The sequence below is a fragment of the Lissotriton helveticus genome, chromosome 7 (genome assembly GCF_964261635.1).
Source record: "Lissotriton helveticus chromosome 7, aLisHel1.1, whole genome shotgun sequence".
Taxonomy (NCBI): domain Eukaryota; kingdom Metazoa; phylum Chordata; class Amphibia; order Caudata; family Salamandridae; genus Lissotriton; species Lissotriton helveticus.
In genome coordinates, this window is record NC_136068.1 from 1606259594 (window position 1) to 1606277424 (window position 17831).

A 17831-nucleotide genomic window follows, 5' to 3' on the forward strand; every position below is an offset into this window, starting at 1 on the left:
AAATTTAGCTACACAGGAAATAATGAAACTAAAACATCTTCTCCTTTATCCATTTTTAAAACATTGACTGATGTATTACACTTTAGCATTGTTAATTATACTGACAACAGTTACAGGTTAAACCCAGGAAACTTTACTAGAACACTCGCTGCCCTGCTTATCCAAAAGCATAGTTCTGGTATTCTGCATAACGCCTCGCTTTCGGTTTGTATCTATGCTGATATTACTGTATTGATGTTCAGTTTTTGGATCTTGAAAAAAGCCGATACATTTTTTATTTTATTTAAAAAAAAAGGAAGACTACCAGCATGTAAAAGGGAAGAAAGTAAGAGTGACAGTGAAGTAAACCCATGGTAAGTAATGAGTGGGCTAAAAGCCCATTTTTAGAGGTTTGTTTTTGGGAAACAATAGAATGTCGAAAGCGACAACGCATGCACATTTTCTGAGGTGAGCCCTTGAAAATACGCTTTCTGAGTTAATATTTGACTTTCTGCCAAATTTGGTGTAATTCTATTCATCTGGTTTTTCTAAAAGGCTTCCTAAAATTTCTATGTAAAATTGCACTGGAAAAACAAGTTTTGTGAACTCCATTCCATCCCCGCCCTTCCCCCGCTAGCTAGATCACCCTGAAGCTTTCCAGGAATAAGCAGAGGTAAAAGAATTTGTTGTTGTTGTAAATTTTAGTGAAAATTCATGAAATTGTCCCAAAGTTATGAGAAAAAGAAAAACACTTCCTAGGGAAACGCTGGTGTAACTAACTACACAGTGGCGACCACCGTGTATTGTGGGTATATATGAAAATATATCAGGAGTTGTGAACAACATTTTGAGGTGCACTGGCGTCCTCTGGGGCCATGTTCATGACAACGTAAAACTTAAGGAAAGAAAAAATAAAACTTGGCAAGTGGCAGAGACTGCTGCACATGGCAGGTCTAGGGCACCTAGGGGCAAGATACACGGCAGAGCTGGTGGTCTGCCTCAGCACTCTGGCATAGCATATTTAAGAACATGACGGCAGCTACAAGTCAGGCCTGGGGTGCCTTGGGTACAGCTGTGTCAGTACTTCAACAGCAGAGGGTGCTACACAGCATTCTTGAGGTGTGCTGGCAGAGCTGCGAGTGGCCCAATAGTGCGTTAGCTGAGCAGGTTGAGTCATCGAAGACAGGTACAGAAGAGGGTGCTGATGCGTCGTATTCCCTCTTCTAAGCCTCTAAAGAAAACTGTGACGTTTTCACAGAACATGAAAACTGGCCTGTCTCCCTCACCTCTACCAGTCATCTCTGCTCATGTGGATGAAGGTGTTAGACAAACCTATCAGAGAATAACTTATCTGCACATGGATTTGCACATCCGCGCCCCAAACCTCGGAATCAGCATACCCAGAAGTATAGATATTTTTCAAATAATGTGTGTAAGAATTATTGCCATAAATATTAAAAAATCAGCAAAAAATGAAGTGTGGTCTACACTAAATACACAACCATTTTATTTTTCACCCAACCCTAACCAACCAGTCTAATCCCTTACCTATCTTATAATTCACTAATTCACAGGGTGGTTAATTTAGAAGATCTATGCAGAGTCATGTAAAGCCCCCGCATACGTTTATTACAATAAGTATAAAGTCGAAGATCCATCTCACAGCATCCCCCTAGAAACCGGTCCATCAGTCTTGCCCCGCTCCATTTGCCGGTATATTTGATACCCTTTTCATACATGTTAGTCTATGGAGCAAGAAGAGTTGTGCTTGTCCTTGTCTCCTATATTTGTTACAGAGGATTATAAACACCGGTTTTTTTTAGATTTCATGGAGCACATAGAATCAGCCACCCATGTAACTCTTCAGTTCCTCTGCACCGGAACCAACAAAGGTTCTTTCACACTTAAAGGTCAGATCTCGAGCTACTGTGAAATGTAAATTGCTATAGAGTGGAAAAATCTCTTCTATGGTTTTGAACATAAGAAACAGAAAAATATGTGACACCTGAAAGTACCCTTTTCGTATGCCACCCCACACTTTTTGCCCCAATGCTGATGTTTAGGACTCTGAAAGTGCATTCGAGCCTGCTGCCGAGGCCCCAGTGCCAGGGCCCACTCCCTAAAAATGATGTAAGCAAATTAGTAACCAATCGGTAAGGTCTTTAACCCCCAGAAGTCCCTAGTAAATGGTACCAAGGATACCTAGGGCATGGGTTTTATAGGTGTCACCAAGACCTGAAGCACTATTTGTGCCACCATGAGTGACCCAAGTCTGCCATTGTAGACTTCCGGACCAGTGCAAACTGGTCTAACTGTTCTTTGCCCTTCCCATTAGTGGCAAGGTCAAAGCACTATCTTTAATAGATGCCAGTCACCCCTACAGGAGGCCTTGTTGGAGAATGAAAGAAAAGACGAGTAATCTTCTGTTGGCAATATAGTATCAGTCAGCTCCGTGGAACTGTAATCTGAACTTCAATTTACAATTTAGCAGACAGTTTCTTTTATAACTTTGTAGCCACAAATATGTCATACATTTGCATTTTAAATCAAGCATTTGCTCAAGCACATAATTTTCTTTTAACATTTCAGCAAAAGGTAATAGTTTCTGCAAAACCTCTAACCACATGTTTATGGAATGAGACTCGTGCACATGCTATGGTTACATTTTCACGCCGCCATTGCACTACCAGTGTCCTCGGCTTGTCTTGTGCTTTAAAGCGTAGGAATGCTCTGCTCCCTATATGTCCACTTCTCTGCAAGACCTAACCTCCCTCTTATCTTGTGCCTCTGTGCTGTTTTATCTGCACATTTTCTAAGGGACTTGTTCTTGCAATGCAGGTCTGTGACTTTCCATTTCTGCTGTGTCTACATATATTTCTCTATTATACTAAAGCTCATGTCTATTTCCTTTCCCCAGATCCTGACTACATGTGTGCTCTTTATTCTGCTATTGTAGACAGCTTAGGCCTGTATTTTTCTTTAATCTGTACACACCTTTTTGCTGATGCCTGCATTGACATGAGTAGGACTTCTCCATTTTCTACATTAATTTGAACAGCCTCCTAAGCCTTGAAAGCAGGGTGCATTATATTAACGGTGTGGACATATAAGTGCAAGCTTATAAATCCTTATAGTAGCCTCTTTTGATTAAGGACTACTATAAGTGATCAGGGGTCCATTGGATAACATAGGCTGGCACCCGGGCACACCGAGGTTGCCAGCTCCATTATGGACCCACTGAATATGGTCATGTTTTGTATCAAACAACTTGCCTTACCACCCCGAACATGATTCCAATGTCTGGTTTGGTATAGCATGCACTTAGGTGGCTACCTTAGAGGTTGTCCGTCTTGACCCAGCCTCTCCTGTGCCCTGGCTGGCAGCCTGCAACTGCTACTGCCAAGACATAAATCTGACCTCCTGCCAGAAAGTATGAACACTCCCATGAGTCAGAAACAAAGGCCTGCCTGAGAAGGAGGTAACACTCCCTGACAGGATGTCTAGTGAAGTGGACCATCAAGGCGACGAGCTTCAAAGCAAGCACCATATCTGATATGCATGCAGGCTTATTCCTAAAGGAGAAAGTCATCCTTTCCCTGTCCCCAGGCACATTTGCACCCTGGCAGGCTGGAAAATTAGTGAGTCCGGAGGAGTACATCTCCAGAAGGCTAGCCACACCCCTAGGGTGGGCTACCTTGTCTGTGTAGGTGAAGAAGGTTTCTTCCATTTTTATTAGTAGAAAAGGTGACACACACCCCAGTTGCAGTCACCTCCGGGACAGATACGCCACTGGGGCTGGTAGTCCATTGGCAACTTGCACCCACACTTCTAACATACCTAAATCTAGTATTTAAGGGGCACCCCTGATATCAGAATCTCAGATCGTTGAAGACTTGCAACCAAGGACAACGAAGAGTCAGGACCGCACAAAGATAACCTGCACCTGTGCCAACCCCCCTGCAATTTCTTGACTGCCACTCATCCTGGACCAAAGACTGGCTCCCTCAAACAGAGGGACCTATTTGAGCACCAAAGGCAACTCCAGACTCCCTTGGACTAGTGGCACCCCTGCAGCCCACAGAAAAAAATAGACTGCCGGAACCAAAGAATTGCTGGCCATGGGGCTCTCCCAGGAATCGCCCAAAGTAGATGCTCTAGTCCATTGCTGGAAATGTAGTCTTGACCACCAGCAAGTTTTAGGCAGCTACCATTTTCTCCTGGACCTCAGGACATTGAAGTATCACCTAGCTGAACTTACCGCTACCAAGGCATGTTGGTGACAAGTCCTGTTAATACCATCTTTACTCAACGCTGCAACATGAGGGAACTCCGGAGCACCCTCAACCGACCACAGCTGTGGTCCCTTTGTCAACCTTTTGCATTCATTTCCTCCCCAGCACCGTTTAAGTGGTAAACCAAGCTCCCCCGCGGCTCCCACTTTGGCACCAAGGACAACTCCGCACCTAGATTTCTCGGGCGAGGTTAAATTGAATGGACTGTTGCTGCTTGGTCCTGGACCCTGAATCACCTTAACCCTCCGTGGGTTCCACATAACTCGACCTGCAAGTGACCGATTGTCACAGTGCTTTTCCCCCATTGACTTCAATTATAACGGTTTAATGTTTTGAATTGCACTGATTTATTATTGCTTCTAAAATCCATAACTACAGTTATACTTGTCCAATTGTATTCATTTTGGTGTCTTCATCAATAGAAAAATCTGCCCTATTTTTATAAATTTGTGTTAGATTTCCCTTGAGTCGTGTCAATTACTTGTCATCCATGTTGATACTTTGAAATGCTTAGCAAATGTTCCTCTAGAAAAGCCTGACTGCTCTTTGCCACACTAACAGCACTGATCAAAGGATTTATTATTGTGAAAGTAGCTCCTTTTAGCCGCATCATTATTGGCTATGATGTCTCCTTATGACCAGTTATTTTTGATTCCTGAGCCACATGATGCCAGATTCAAAGTAAACAAATAAGCATTATTCCTCTGGATCAAGCACACAAGCATAGACATTATATTTTAACTTCTGCAGTTTTTGTCTCGGTGGTTGTTATTTTGGTGGTTTTTATCATGTTGATTTGAAATCCAGATCAAGCACTAAGCACTTTTCCTCGTGTATTTTGCAACAATATAGTTATTTGATTGTAAATTGCAGTTTACAGCATAATCAGCGTTATGAATTTTGAAATTAGGCCAAGCATATTGTTTTGTTTCCTTGAGGATTTGAATCAGTGCTCTAATCATGAATGAATTATATTGTTTTCCCTTTTAATTTTAAATGCCCAAATGACCTATGTCAAGCTAATATGCTTCATATTTCGAAGCTGGTAGTTTAGTAACAGGAAGAAAAAAAGACAAGCAGCACTAAGCACCTTCTCAATCAGGGGGTTTGTAGAGCGCACTACTCACCCCTGAGGGTCTCAAGGCGCTAGGGGTGGAGGGGCAGCTCCTGTTCAGTCGAAGAGCTAGGTCTTGATGTCCTTCCTGAACGTGTGCAGGTTCAGGGAGCGTCTGATGTTCACAAGGAGCTTGTTCCAGGTCTTGGCTGCGATATGGGAGAAGGCTCAAGTGAATCTGTTGCACTATCAAAGCTATTATATTGTAAGCATGCTGACTCCTTATGGCCATGTATACTTACTTGAGTGGAAAATTAAGCTAAGGCACCATCTGGCCTTTTAGAATATTTGTATTTGCAATCCTACCATGTGATGTTTAAATTGTATATATCTTTTTAAATAAGTTTTACATGACACTGATCTTGGTTTACCTGAGTACTTGAATAAGAAATGTTAGCATGTATGATTAATGTTGTAAATATTTTTCTTTTTATCAGGTCCTAGCATTCAAGTGCGGAAAAAAAAAACACACACACACACCCAAAAATCTTTTTAGAACAAAGGAGTGAAGATATGTAAATCATGGATTTCATTGGATTTTTTTGTTTTGATAAAATTGTAAGTTTTAATTAACTAAAACATAAAGATTATTCATTCATTCATTATTGTGAATCCAAGGACCATCTTTGAGGTATTGTGAGAGAGTAATATATAGTGAGGCCTAACCAGCATCACTACATAATACTCCACTTCCCTACAATGAACACACATAATTTTTAAGTCTGTCTATACTTTACATTAGCAATGTACAAGCTGCATTTCTAGGCCCCAAACTACTAGCATGCACCTCTCTGCATTCTATGCACAAACATCAGTTTTGTGTTGCCTATAACATTACATAAACAAATGCAGATCTTCAATCAATGTCAATAACAAACCACCTACCGTTCAGGAATTCCATTTAAAGTTGGCTTTTCCATGAAATGGTGGTTACAGATTAAACAGAAAGACACAAGGTCAGCATCAGCAGTGGCGGCTCCTCCGTTAAGGCGGAAGAGTGTTGCCTCACTGCTCAAAAGGAAAAATAAAATAACATTGTTATTTTTTTTCCTATTGCAGTCAGTGGCGGGGCTGGCCAGAGCAGTGGGAGGAGTGGTGTGCATACCCTAACTACGCATGAACTGTTTGGCCAGCCCACCAGGCTGCATTACACATTCTGGTGAGGAACATGCACAGGCTCCCTATTCCCGTCTGAGTGCCAAAGCACGATGCTCAGACCACTCACAACGCTGCCTCGCAGCATTGTGATGGGCTCAGGGAAGCCTGTGTGCCCGGGTGCTTCCTACTGCCAGCCGGGGCAGGAAGATGAAGAAGATGAGGGCCACTTTCTTGTTTGCTGTGGGCTTGAACTCTGCCCTTATTCACGGAGCCAGCGGACCGTCGCTGCATCTCGCCGCACCCGCTCCGCAGGTGCCGCTTCGTCTTTAGAGCAGCTGGAGCATTTGAACATTGGACACTGACCTGTGAGGGCTGCGGACTTTGCGGAGATCTGTGGTTGCGTGTGGGCTGTGATTGGCGTGGGCAGGGATACGCTCTCCCAGGAGTCCCTGCACGACCGATACCACCTGGTCCCACCTCCCTTGCCAGCCCCGCCCACAGGACCCGGTGTGAATATAGCCAGCCTGTTTCCCCTCACCTGTGGGCCACTTTCTTGTTTGCTGTGGGCTTGAACTCTGCCCCTATTCACGGAGCCAGCGGACCGTCGCTGCATCTCGCCCGCTTCGTCTTTTGAGCAGCTGGAGCATTTGAACATTGGACCCTGGCCTGTGGGGGCTGCGGACTTTGCGGAGATCTGTGGTTGCGTGTGGGCTGTGATTGGCGTTGGGCAGGGACTCGCTCTCCCAGGAGTCCCTGCACGACTGATACCACCTGGTCCCGCCTTCCTTGCCAGCCCCGCCCACAGGACCCGGTGTGCCCTATTTACAGGATTCTCCTTTCCGCTGCGCGAAGCGCGCGGAAGCGTCCCGGGAGAAGCCCGGGACCGTCTTAGGCCATCCGGGGCCGGCAGGGGCTGGGCTGGGCCATCCCCCTAATTCGTACCGTTCTATATCTGTGCAGAGTATTTTCTTCCTTGAAAATCTTTGCAATTTAGTTGCTACCAGTGTCTGCGTTAAGCCCAGTACAAACGCGGATGCCAATGACAACTCGATCTGGTGAGGGGAAGGGGGCCGGGGGAGGTTCTGTCATTGGTTCGATAGACTTGTTCATTACCAGAGCAGTCTCGGCTATCGGTAAGGAGATTGCCAATACTGAACGCCGTTTTTCTCACGAACTATGCAACCAAAAGCGCTCTTCCCTAGGTCCCACGGGTCTGGTAGTATCTCCCGCCCAGCCAGCCGATGACCTGCCTGCTGAAGGCTTTCCTGTCCCAGATCTGGCAAGAATAGGAGCCATTAGAGCTAGTCTCGACAGGCTCAAGGCCCTAAACTGTAGTATATATCCGTCCACACAGCCTTTACGGGGGGTTGATCTGTGCTCTCCAACCGGGGAGCCATACTCCACTCAAGGGCTTACTACCTAAATCCCTCTAAGAAGTTTATGGCCAAGCATCCTAAGGCACGAGATAAATTAACAGGGGGAGGGGAGCTCGGGAACAACCAAACCATCGCTTCCAACTCTGCTCCTCACGGGGTATCTTTAAGCACCACGAGCAAGCCAGAGAGTGGGAAGCAGGCGCCCTACAGCACATCAACTAATTCTGACAATTCGCTTTCCTTAGCCCAAATTGAGAAACTGTTGAAGTCACTTATTCTCCCGGTTCTTGAGAGGGTGAAGGTTTTGACCGAGAGGCTCGATCGGTTCGAGCAGGCCACTCTCGATAACTTTTTCTCTCTCAAGTCCCTAATCAAATTACAGACAAAAATTAGGGAGGGGGCTCATGAAATGACCAAAACCATACAGATGGATTCAACATCTCCAGTGCCTAGGGGACATTCATCACCCGAGGAAGCAACAGGGCCCCACGTGTGTGAAATCCCAACTGCTCAAGATGGACCTATTGAATCCAATGTCCAAGCTGGCAAGATGTCCAGTGCGGATAAAGGATCGAATAGACGTTCTGCAAGCCTGATTCTCCAGAGTAAGGCCACCAAAACCATCACGGCAATTAGCGAGGGCAAGAAGGGTAAACATCGTGACTCAATTAAAAAATCTATTGTAGCCAAAAACGATACTGACCTCCCCACCATCAACTTACCCCCAGAATGCCAGCCGTATGTAGTTCTGCTCTCAGGGGTACCTCCCCGTAAACCTGGCATTCAGGAATCGTATGACGAGCTCAAGAATAAAACGATGTTCTGGTTATCCGAAAATAGACCTCTGCCCAACTCATTTGACGGTCAGGTTCTCCATGTTAGAAGAGCTGGCTGGGTTGGGAATAGGCCCAAAGATTTGCCAGGGGATTGTATCCTGGTTAACTTTAGGGACCCCAGGGTGGCCAGATATATTTGTAATCTCCTGCCTACCATAGGGAACACAGGGATTGGTACATTTGATTTTAGCCATTTTCAAATTTTCCCGGCCCCTCAACCCACTGTTAGTCAGCATCCTAGGGGCTGGAGGGACAATTGGCTATATCCCGAAGCCGATCATGACGTCCAACAGTGTTACATACCCCCGGTAGGTAGAGCAGCTTATAGGATGGGCTATGGCTGGTGACACAATCCTGATCCTTTTGCTAAGCTAGCTGAGTCCCCCCCAAAGGATGGGGGCTTGTCTGGGGGTAGAAAGGCAACTGAGGAATATGATAGCAGAGTTTTTAATCATTCCTGCTCTGGCCCCACAGCTCGAGAGGTTACTAGTGGGTTGGAGGAGCAGGCGACTATCTCGGCGGAGATTGAAGCTGGGCCTAGTTTGGCGGTTACATTATATCCCCCTGAGGTGGCTAATACGAGTAATGACCTAAAGATCCTGAGTTGGAATATAGCTGGCATCTCCAGGAAATTAGATGTTCCTGATTGGAACCTACTGATCGAGTCCTATGGGATTTGCATCTTTCAGGAGACTTGGAGTGTGGAACCCTGTTACAAGGTTGGCTACACTACGTTTTTTGCACCAGCTATTTCCTCCCACACCCAGAGAGGCCGCCCCTCAGGTGGTCTTTTAATTTGGATCAATATCTCCCTGGGCTGCCACATTAGACAACTTGTTTCCAAATCTCCCGATATTTTAAGATTGTCAGTGAGGGGTCCACACCGAGGGCTTACAATTGAGATATTTAACATCAACGCCAGAGGCACTAATGGCGGCTCTGAATCTCCAATTATTTCTATGCTTGGAGAAGAGCTTAGTAAATGTAGCAAGAACGCAAATGTCTCGGTCGCAGGGGATTTCAATTGTACTTTTGAACCCCTGGCGGAGGAAGACATTTTGGCCATTTCCAATGAGGATGGTAGAAGGGGCATTCCAGCCCTTACTATTCCGCCTATCAAGAGATTGTCCCAACGGTCCATCCAGCTTAACATCTTGACCTTAGAATTTGGCTTGAGGGCTGTGAATGGAAGAATATCCTCAGACCCTTCAGGTGCCCACACATTCAACAGAGTAGACCACTCCTCACGGATAGACTACATTTTACTTGAATTAAAGCCCTGGAGCTATATGAGAGATATGGAGGTACTGCCAACCACGGACAGCGATCATAATCCGCTATCTTTAAGCCTAAAGTCCATGTGGCCATCCCCACATGATCTCCTACGACAATCTTGAATAACGTCTGATGTCCGTCCATCAAATGGGGGAAGGCGTCTTAAATGGTGCACGGTTGCCCTTGATGATGGGCTGGTGCAGACTTTAGGGACCCTGATCGAAGGGGCGTATCCAGGTTGGATACCTCCATCTTGAACCCGCCTGAGGTTCTCGGCCTTTTTTGTAATACCACCGAAGCCCTGGGAAGCCTACTTATAAAACCATGCAGGGAAGTTCACGCCAGAGTGGATCAGAAACCGAAATATAATTCGGGTTGGTTTTCCAAAAAGTGCCGGATGTCAAAAACAGCCTTGGTGAAGGCTGTCAAGCTAAAAGATCTCACGCTGATTCGGGCCGCCAGGAAGAATTACAGGCTGACCATTAGGGAAGCTAGGAGGGATTGGGACGACCAGTTCTGGTGCGATCTAAAGGTTGCCAGTGTAAGGCGGGATGCTGGAGGTTTCTGGAATTTGGTAAGGACCAGGAACAGACCCGATTGTACCCTTATTACATGTAACATCACGGGGCAAGCGTGGTTTGATCACTTTTCTCGCCTTTATTCCACCCATCCTGATGAGGGGTTGGGGTCGATTACATCTCCTGCTTTGGTCCTCTCTGAGGCCAGTGATGCGTTACTTTTCACATCGAAGGAGGTGGAAGACGCGATCAAATCCCTAGTGCCAAACAAAGCAGCAGGCCCTGATAGGTTACCAGGGGACCTACTTCGTTTGCATCCACAAGATTGGGGTAAGCTTATATCAACTTTACTCAATGCCATCATGTACGGTGCGGCGATTCCAGACTTGTGGAAGGGGGCTGAGGTCATCCCAATTTTTAAAAAGGGCTGTCGGGACGACCCAGAGAATTATCGCCCTATAAGTCTTATAGACTCCACACAGAAGGTAGCCGGAAAGGCTGTTCTGTGGAGAGTGCTCCAGTGGGAGGACGAGAATAAAATTCTCTCAGAATTGCAAGCAGGTTTTAGGTCTGGCACCGGGACCATTGAGCAGGTTTTTAGACTGATGCTCATTTACTGGAAGGTGGTAGTACTTGGCAAAGGCAGTCTTTATCTCACTTTTATCGACCTAAAGACTGCCTTTGACCTGGTGCCCCGGGACCGCTTGTGGGGGGTACTTCTCGATCTGGGGATTCCTGCATACATTTTGTCCCTGTTGGTGAAGCTGCATGATGGGAACTACGCGCAGGTGAGGTGGGGTACCCAGGGCCAGAAGACAGCCAAAATTCCAGTGGATAGGGGCGTCCGCCAGTCGTGCGTCCTTGCCCCCACCCTATTCTCACTATACGTGAACGGGGTGGTGGAGCATCTCTTAAACCAGCCATCTCACGCTCCCTCCTTGGCGGGCAAGAAAATACCTACGCTCCTATTCGCTGACGACACCCTGCTCATCTCAAAGTCCCCAATGGGCTTACAGAGCCTCTTGGACAACTTTCAATTCTTTTGTAATAGCAGGGGCCTCAAAATCAATACTGATAAAACCAAGTATCTTTTACTGAACCCCCCCAGGAAGCTTGGTCGCCCTCCTTCTTTAAACCGTGTGCCCCTGGAAAGGGTCAAGGAATTTGATTATTTGGGCATCCGCTTATCTGATTCTATGCAGTGGGGCCCTCACCTCCAAAAAATGCTGCTGGGTCACAAAACGGTTGTAGGAGCACTGATTAAAGAGCAACGCTCATCCTCATTTAGGCCTATTGCCCCAGTCTTAGACATTTATAGAGCAAGGGGAGTTAGTGCAGCGCTTTATGGGGCTGAACTTTGGGGATTAGGTTCTATTGACCATCTTCTAAAATCCGAAAATAAATTTTTAAAGGATTTAATGTACCTTCCCCACAGCATCCCCACACTTCCCTTGTTGTTGGACATGGGTTGTCGCTCGATCAGTGACCAGGCCCAACTACGCCCACTTTTATTGTGGGCACGTTTATGGAGAACTCCCGAACTTGCTAGCTATGCGGAAGGGCTAACGGAAATATTGTCAATGCCCGGCTGGTCAAAAATCGGGTGGCTTACCAATGTCAAAACACTGCTCGAAAATCTGGGTCTTGGAGATGCTTGGGTATCTAGGAGTGCTCTCCCCAAATATGTTCTTAAATCCATGTATTGGCAGTGGGTAGCTAACAAACTAAATTCAAACCCCAAGCTCAGCAGGACAACCACTGAGTTCCTTAGGATCAAGGATGTCCCCCTCTGCGAATCCTACATGGATTTGATTTCTAAATCCTTTGACCGAGCGCTGTACTTCAAGTTCAGGGTGGGTTTGCTTCCATTGAGAGAATTGTCTGCCCGCTGGAACATTCCTGCACAAACCTCTCCCTCTTGCATATTTTGTACTTTCAGAGTGGAGTCTGTGGCCTATTTCTTATTCGAATGCCCGGCCTATAAATCTCCACGGTCTTTGTGGCTAAAACCCTTATGCAGGGAGCTGGGTACCAAATACCATACAGTCGCTCTGAGAATTTTGAGGTCGGATACCCGGCCACTGTATGTGTGTGGTATGGCCAAATACCTTGGCTGGGCCTGGTCAATCAGATGCAAAAGGCTAAAACTCATTGTTTAATTGCGGTCATGTATTGGACCTTCTTATCTAATTTATTGGAAAGTATATCATTTTCATCTGATTAGCCACTGGATTTTAACTAACATGGTTTTACTTTGTTGTTTTATGTAATGCTTTTATGATATTTTTATTATCGAAATAAAGCTGATTGACTGATTTGACTGACTAGGGATAGGCGGTGGCCAGCCATTAAAGGTAAGACCTGTTTTTATTAATTACATTCCTCTCCCTCACCATCTTCTGCCCCCCACACCTCTGTCCAGTAGCAGCCACTACTGCTAGGGTGACAGTGCGGACAGTGAGCCAAAAATGTAACTAAAAAGCAATGCCACACATGCCAAAATGACAAGTTTGAGGTGCACTGGCTGAACCTATATTAGAGGGTGCTGAAGGGAAGACTAGAGATGTATTGGTGAGCCATTCAAAACAGGTATAGGTAAGGTGGTGCAGGTCAGAATACTGATGCAGTGGCAGAGCTCTGAAAGTCGCCTAATACAGGAATAGAAGAGAGCGCTACAGGTTGGGGGGGGGGTTGGGTGGTGTGTGTGTGTTTTTGCGTGTGAGAGAGAGATAATACAGATGTATTTGAGAGTGCTGCAGACTAAGCTTGAGGTGTAGTGAAGAGCGGATTCTCTCTCCCAGAACCAATGGAAGAGTGAGCGCTGAAGGCTAAGCTTGAGGTGGACTGACAGAGCTGTGGCTCATTCAGCAGAGATGCACCAGGGTGCTGCAGGCCAGACTGAAGACACACTGGTGCGCGTCATCCAATACAGGTTTAGTAGATGGTGCTGCAGGATAAGCCTAATTAATTATTACAAAGCAGTTAGAGGTGGGGGGGGGATCTGGACGGGGAGTAATGCTAATTTGAAGAAGGGCTATTGTTGCTGCAGAACTGCAGGAGGGTCCGACTCGCATTTATATTGAGGCAGACACATTGTGTGCAGCTAAAATGTGTTTTAAACAGGTACATTCTTTATAATATATATATATATATATATATATATATATATATATATATATATCTCAAATCAAAAGAGATTCCCATTTAAGAGAGGCCACGCAGTAGGTAGAAACATTTCGTTTTTAATCAGGAAGCAGCAACACACAGCACGAAGGGCAGTGAGGACGTTATTGGGAAGATTTATGTGCAACATGGTGAGAGCGGGACTCTTTTTCAGACCCAGTGTGGTTTATAATGTCTTAAACTTTACATGTGTACAGCAGCTCACTTGAGTTTCACGGACGGCACTACAAGAACCAGAAGGCTCAGTCAGAGCCAACGCCCACTGAGGCAGCTGGTGTGAGTATATCAGTAAGACCGATGTGCGTCACATGTTAAGGACTATGCGTCGGAAGAAATGCTGGACGAGAGGCAGCTGGTGTGAGTATATCAGTAAGACCGATGTGCGTCACATGTTAAGGACTATGCGTCGGAAGAAATGCTGGACGAAGCATGAAACGCGTCAGGCTGTGTGATTTTTGGAACTGACTTCCACCCAGTGTGTTGCAGCTTTCTACCTACTGCGTGAGCTCTCCTAAATGGGAATCTCTTTTGATTTGATATATATAGATATATATATATATATATCCACTGAAAAAACCATAGGTTTCAGGCCTGATATAGTTAGGAATTAGCATTTAAAAGACCTTAGAAATTCACTGAAGTAAACGTAGGTTTTAGGGGTGTTTTAGTTAGCTGGACATTTCACTCGTACAAAACCATTGAAATTCCTCCGATATAGTTAGTTGTACTAACTATATCTCGCGTGCCCGCAATCCACTGCTGATGATGTCACATATTACATCATTCATGACATGGTCAGTGACATCACTGATGACATCTCAAATGACATCACTGATGACATCCAGTGAATGTGATTTGCTTCGTTATTTAAATATGTATTATATATATAGCAATTTGCATTGAAGAATAAGTGGATATATAAATATAAATATCTGGATGGAGGATTTAGTAGCAGTGTGATTGACTGTTTACTTGACTAATTTAAAGTGTCTCTCTAAATATATTGTATAGTGACTAAACTGTGTAAACATCTGTATCACTTTGTCAGTTGTTGTAGAAACTACTTCTCCAGTTGGTTACTAGCTATTGGAAAGTCTATATTAGTTATTGATTAGTTAACTGAGTATTTGTATGGGAGAGTGAATGTATGTGTGGTTCGGTGGGAGGTGTGTGACTGCCCAAAGATGTGCGAATAGTTGATTTAGTCGGTATTTGACGTTAAGACTACATGTTATAACAGTTGTTTGGGTGAGTGAATATATTTATGGGTGTGGTGATGAGCAAATATCTCTCTTATTGGTACATGCCCAACAAAGTAGAACAATAAAAGGCAATGTATGTGTCAGTTGTTGTTTATAAATAAGTATACATAAGACTCCGTGATTGTATGCGTTACTGTATGGATAACTGTATACTTGTAATAGTGATTTTATAACACACTAAATATAAGTTACTATCTATATGAATAGATAAAGTGGTGTTTGTATAAGTGTATAGCTAAGTAAATGGAAGTATGATCCATTGTTTGCATAAGTGAATTGGATGACTTCATAAGTGAATAGGATGTGTGCTGGTGTGTAATGTCGATATAGGTGTATAAGTATATTTGATAATCAATCAATCAATCAATCAAAGCATTTATAAAGCGCGCTACTCACCCAGAGGGTCTCAAGGCGTCCGCTACTGCTCGAACAGCCAGGTCTTGAGCTGCTTCCTGAAGGCGAGGTGGTCCTGGGTCAGGCGGAGGTGGGTCGGAAGGGAGTTCCAAGTCTTGGCGGCCAGGTGGGAGAAGGACCTTCCTCCTGTGGTGGCTCTTCGGATGCGGGGGACGGCGGCGAGGGCGTGGTTGGTCGATCGAAGCTGGCGTTTGGGAGCGTAGAAGTTGAGGCGGCTGTTGAGGTATCCTGGGCCTTGGTTGTGAAGGGCTTTGTGTGCGTGGGTGAGGAGCCGGAAGGTGATTCTCTTGTTGACCGGGAGCCAGTGCAGGTCTCTCAGGTGTCCGGAGATGTGGCTGCGTCGGGGGATGTCCAGGATGAGTCGTGCTGAGGTGTTCTGGATCCGCTGGAGTCTCTTCTGGAGTTTGGCGGTGGTTCTGGCGTAGAGGGAGTTGCCGTAGTCCAGACGGCTGGTGACGAGGGCCTGGGTGACCGTCTTCCTGGTCTCGGTGGGGATCCATCGGAAGATCTTACGTAGCATGCGCAGGATGTTGAAGCATGACGAGGAGACGGCGTTGACTTGTCTGGTCATGGAGAGGGAGGAGTCCAGGATGAAGCCCAGGTTGCGTGCGTGGTCTGTGGGTTTGGGTGCGGTGCCCAGGGCAGGGGGCCACCAGGAGTCGTCCCAGGCGGAGGGTGAAGATCCAAGGATGAGGACTGATAGTGTTCTATTGATCATTGACAGATAAACAAGGACCCCCTGGGTATCGCAAATACACAGATTCCTAGGGCAGGGTAAAGACCAATGCGAGTATAAAATCCTAGGACATCCACAAAATAAGTGACCATATACGCTGGACCAATAGAAAGAAGAAATTGTCGGGAGATAATGTGTGTATTTAAAAACACCGTATATATTTAATCACACATGAAGTAAAAATCATATAGAGACTAATTCGATAAGTCAAACTATATGATACAATAAGACATTAACATGTTAAAACAATTCCTTAACACAATAACTCAAATACATTCATTGAAAAGCAATAAACTTCATAATAAAAGCATAAATCCTAACTAATTGGACAATTATGTACAAAAGGAAAATGTATACTAAAACACCAGATACATCTATAACAAATTAATTCAATGGACTCGACGCGCGTTTCGGCAGTAGGGGAACTGCCTTCTTCAGGAGCCGTTGATTAAATTCTGTAAAAAAATGTTTTAAGGAACAAAATTATATCTCAACATATACATGTCTTTTAACAATTTTAGTCTATTTATCTACTGAAAAACCTAATGGTTCCTCACACAATGCGAATTTTTTAAAACACTTCTATATCTCCCTTAAAGGTCCAGACATTTTAATTGGTCACTTAACGTCATATATTAGACTGATATATAAAAAGTAGTGCACACTCAGCTTGACTTCAACAGAGCTCTTATTATAGGTACATTTAATGTTCATATGCATCATTCTTAAATAATTTCCTATTTAGAGACTCAAATATTCAATACAAATACATAATGCATTTTGGTCTCACTCCTGGATATAAACATATTAGGTCACTTACATAGCACGAAAAAACCATTGATGTTTTCCTCGGTAACTTAGAAGGATTTGCCAAAAAATCACGAGTAACAAGGACATTTGTTAAAGATGATACCTGATTATAAACAAAATTTATAATGAAAACAGACTATATGGTGGAACAAAATATAAAACAACTTAAACTCAATCTGGCATTACAAACACAATAATTTAATACAATGATGTAATCTGTATAAGATACCATTGGGATTAACAAGATATAGCTAATTAGTCCATATCTTTACATTTACACAAACAGAGGGGGTGGAAGCGGTTTTGCTCTAATAGTCGGAAGTTAAATGGATTTCCATTCAGAAGAAGAAGTTACCTATTATTGTTGCTGCTAGGGTATATTAACTCACTGTTACTCAAAAAGTCATTCCTGAGAAAAGTATACTAAACGGTGAGTGGCAGTCACTATAAATGGACAAAGGAATATATATGTATATTTAAGAAGCCATGGTCAAACATTACTATCCTTGTTAGTGTTGCAGATCTAATTTTTATAACTAAGCTGTTCACACTAGTAAATCTTCTAGAAGTTGTGTGTTAAAGAGGGGAAATTACCTTTATATTTTTAGTTGTTTATGTTCCAATACTGGTGGTCAAGACGAATCTAAAAATGCCCAGGGCATAAGAGAGGCTGAAACAATATAAATTGGGCGATGGCAAGCATTAGATGTTATCTTAGACCTTAGATCATATACATCAACTTATAATGCAACGTGTCCTATAATTCGAGACGCCGGAGTTTTACGAAAATAGATGAACAGTTACCTTTAAAACCAAGCAAGAATGCCAACAGCAAGATGGTGCTGTTCCATTTGGAGAACCGAGTCAGAATGCCGCTTTTTTCAGGGTTTCTGCAAATAAATATCAAACGAACTCAAAAGTAAATAAAGGGCCATATC

The 17831-nt window shown here is 44.4% G+C and overlaps 1 protein-coding gene across 2 annotated transcripts in view; it reads right to left on the reverse strand.

Moving 5' to 3' along the window:
- Positions 1-17831, reverse strand: part of AKT1S1 (AKT1 substrate 1) — a 770156-nt gene that overhangs the window by 401614 nt on the left and 350711 nt on the right. The window contains exon 6 of one of the 2 annotated variants that reach the window (XM_078655231.1): positions 16904-16996. The exons of the other annotated variant lie outside the window; for it this stretch is intronic. Coding sequence (XP_078511357.1) covers positions 16904-16996 — 93 coding nt within the window. The remainder of the gene's footprint in view (positions 1-16903; positions 16997-17831) is intronic. 2 annotated transcript variants of the gene reach the window in all.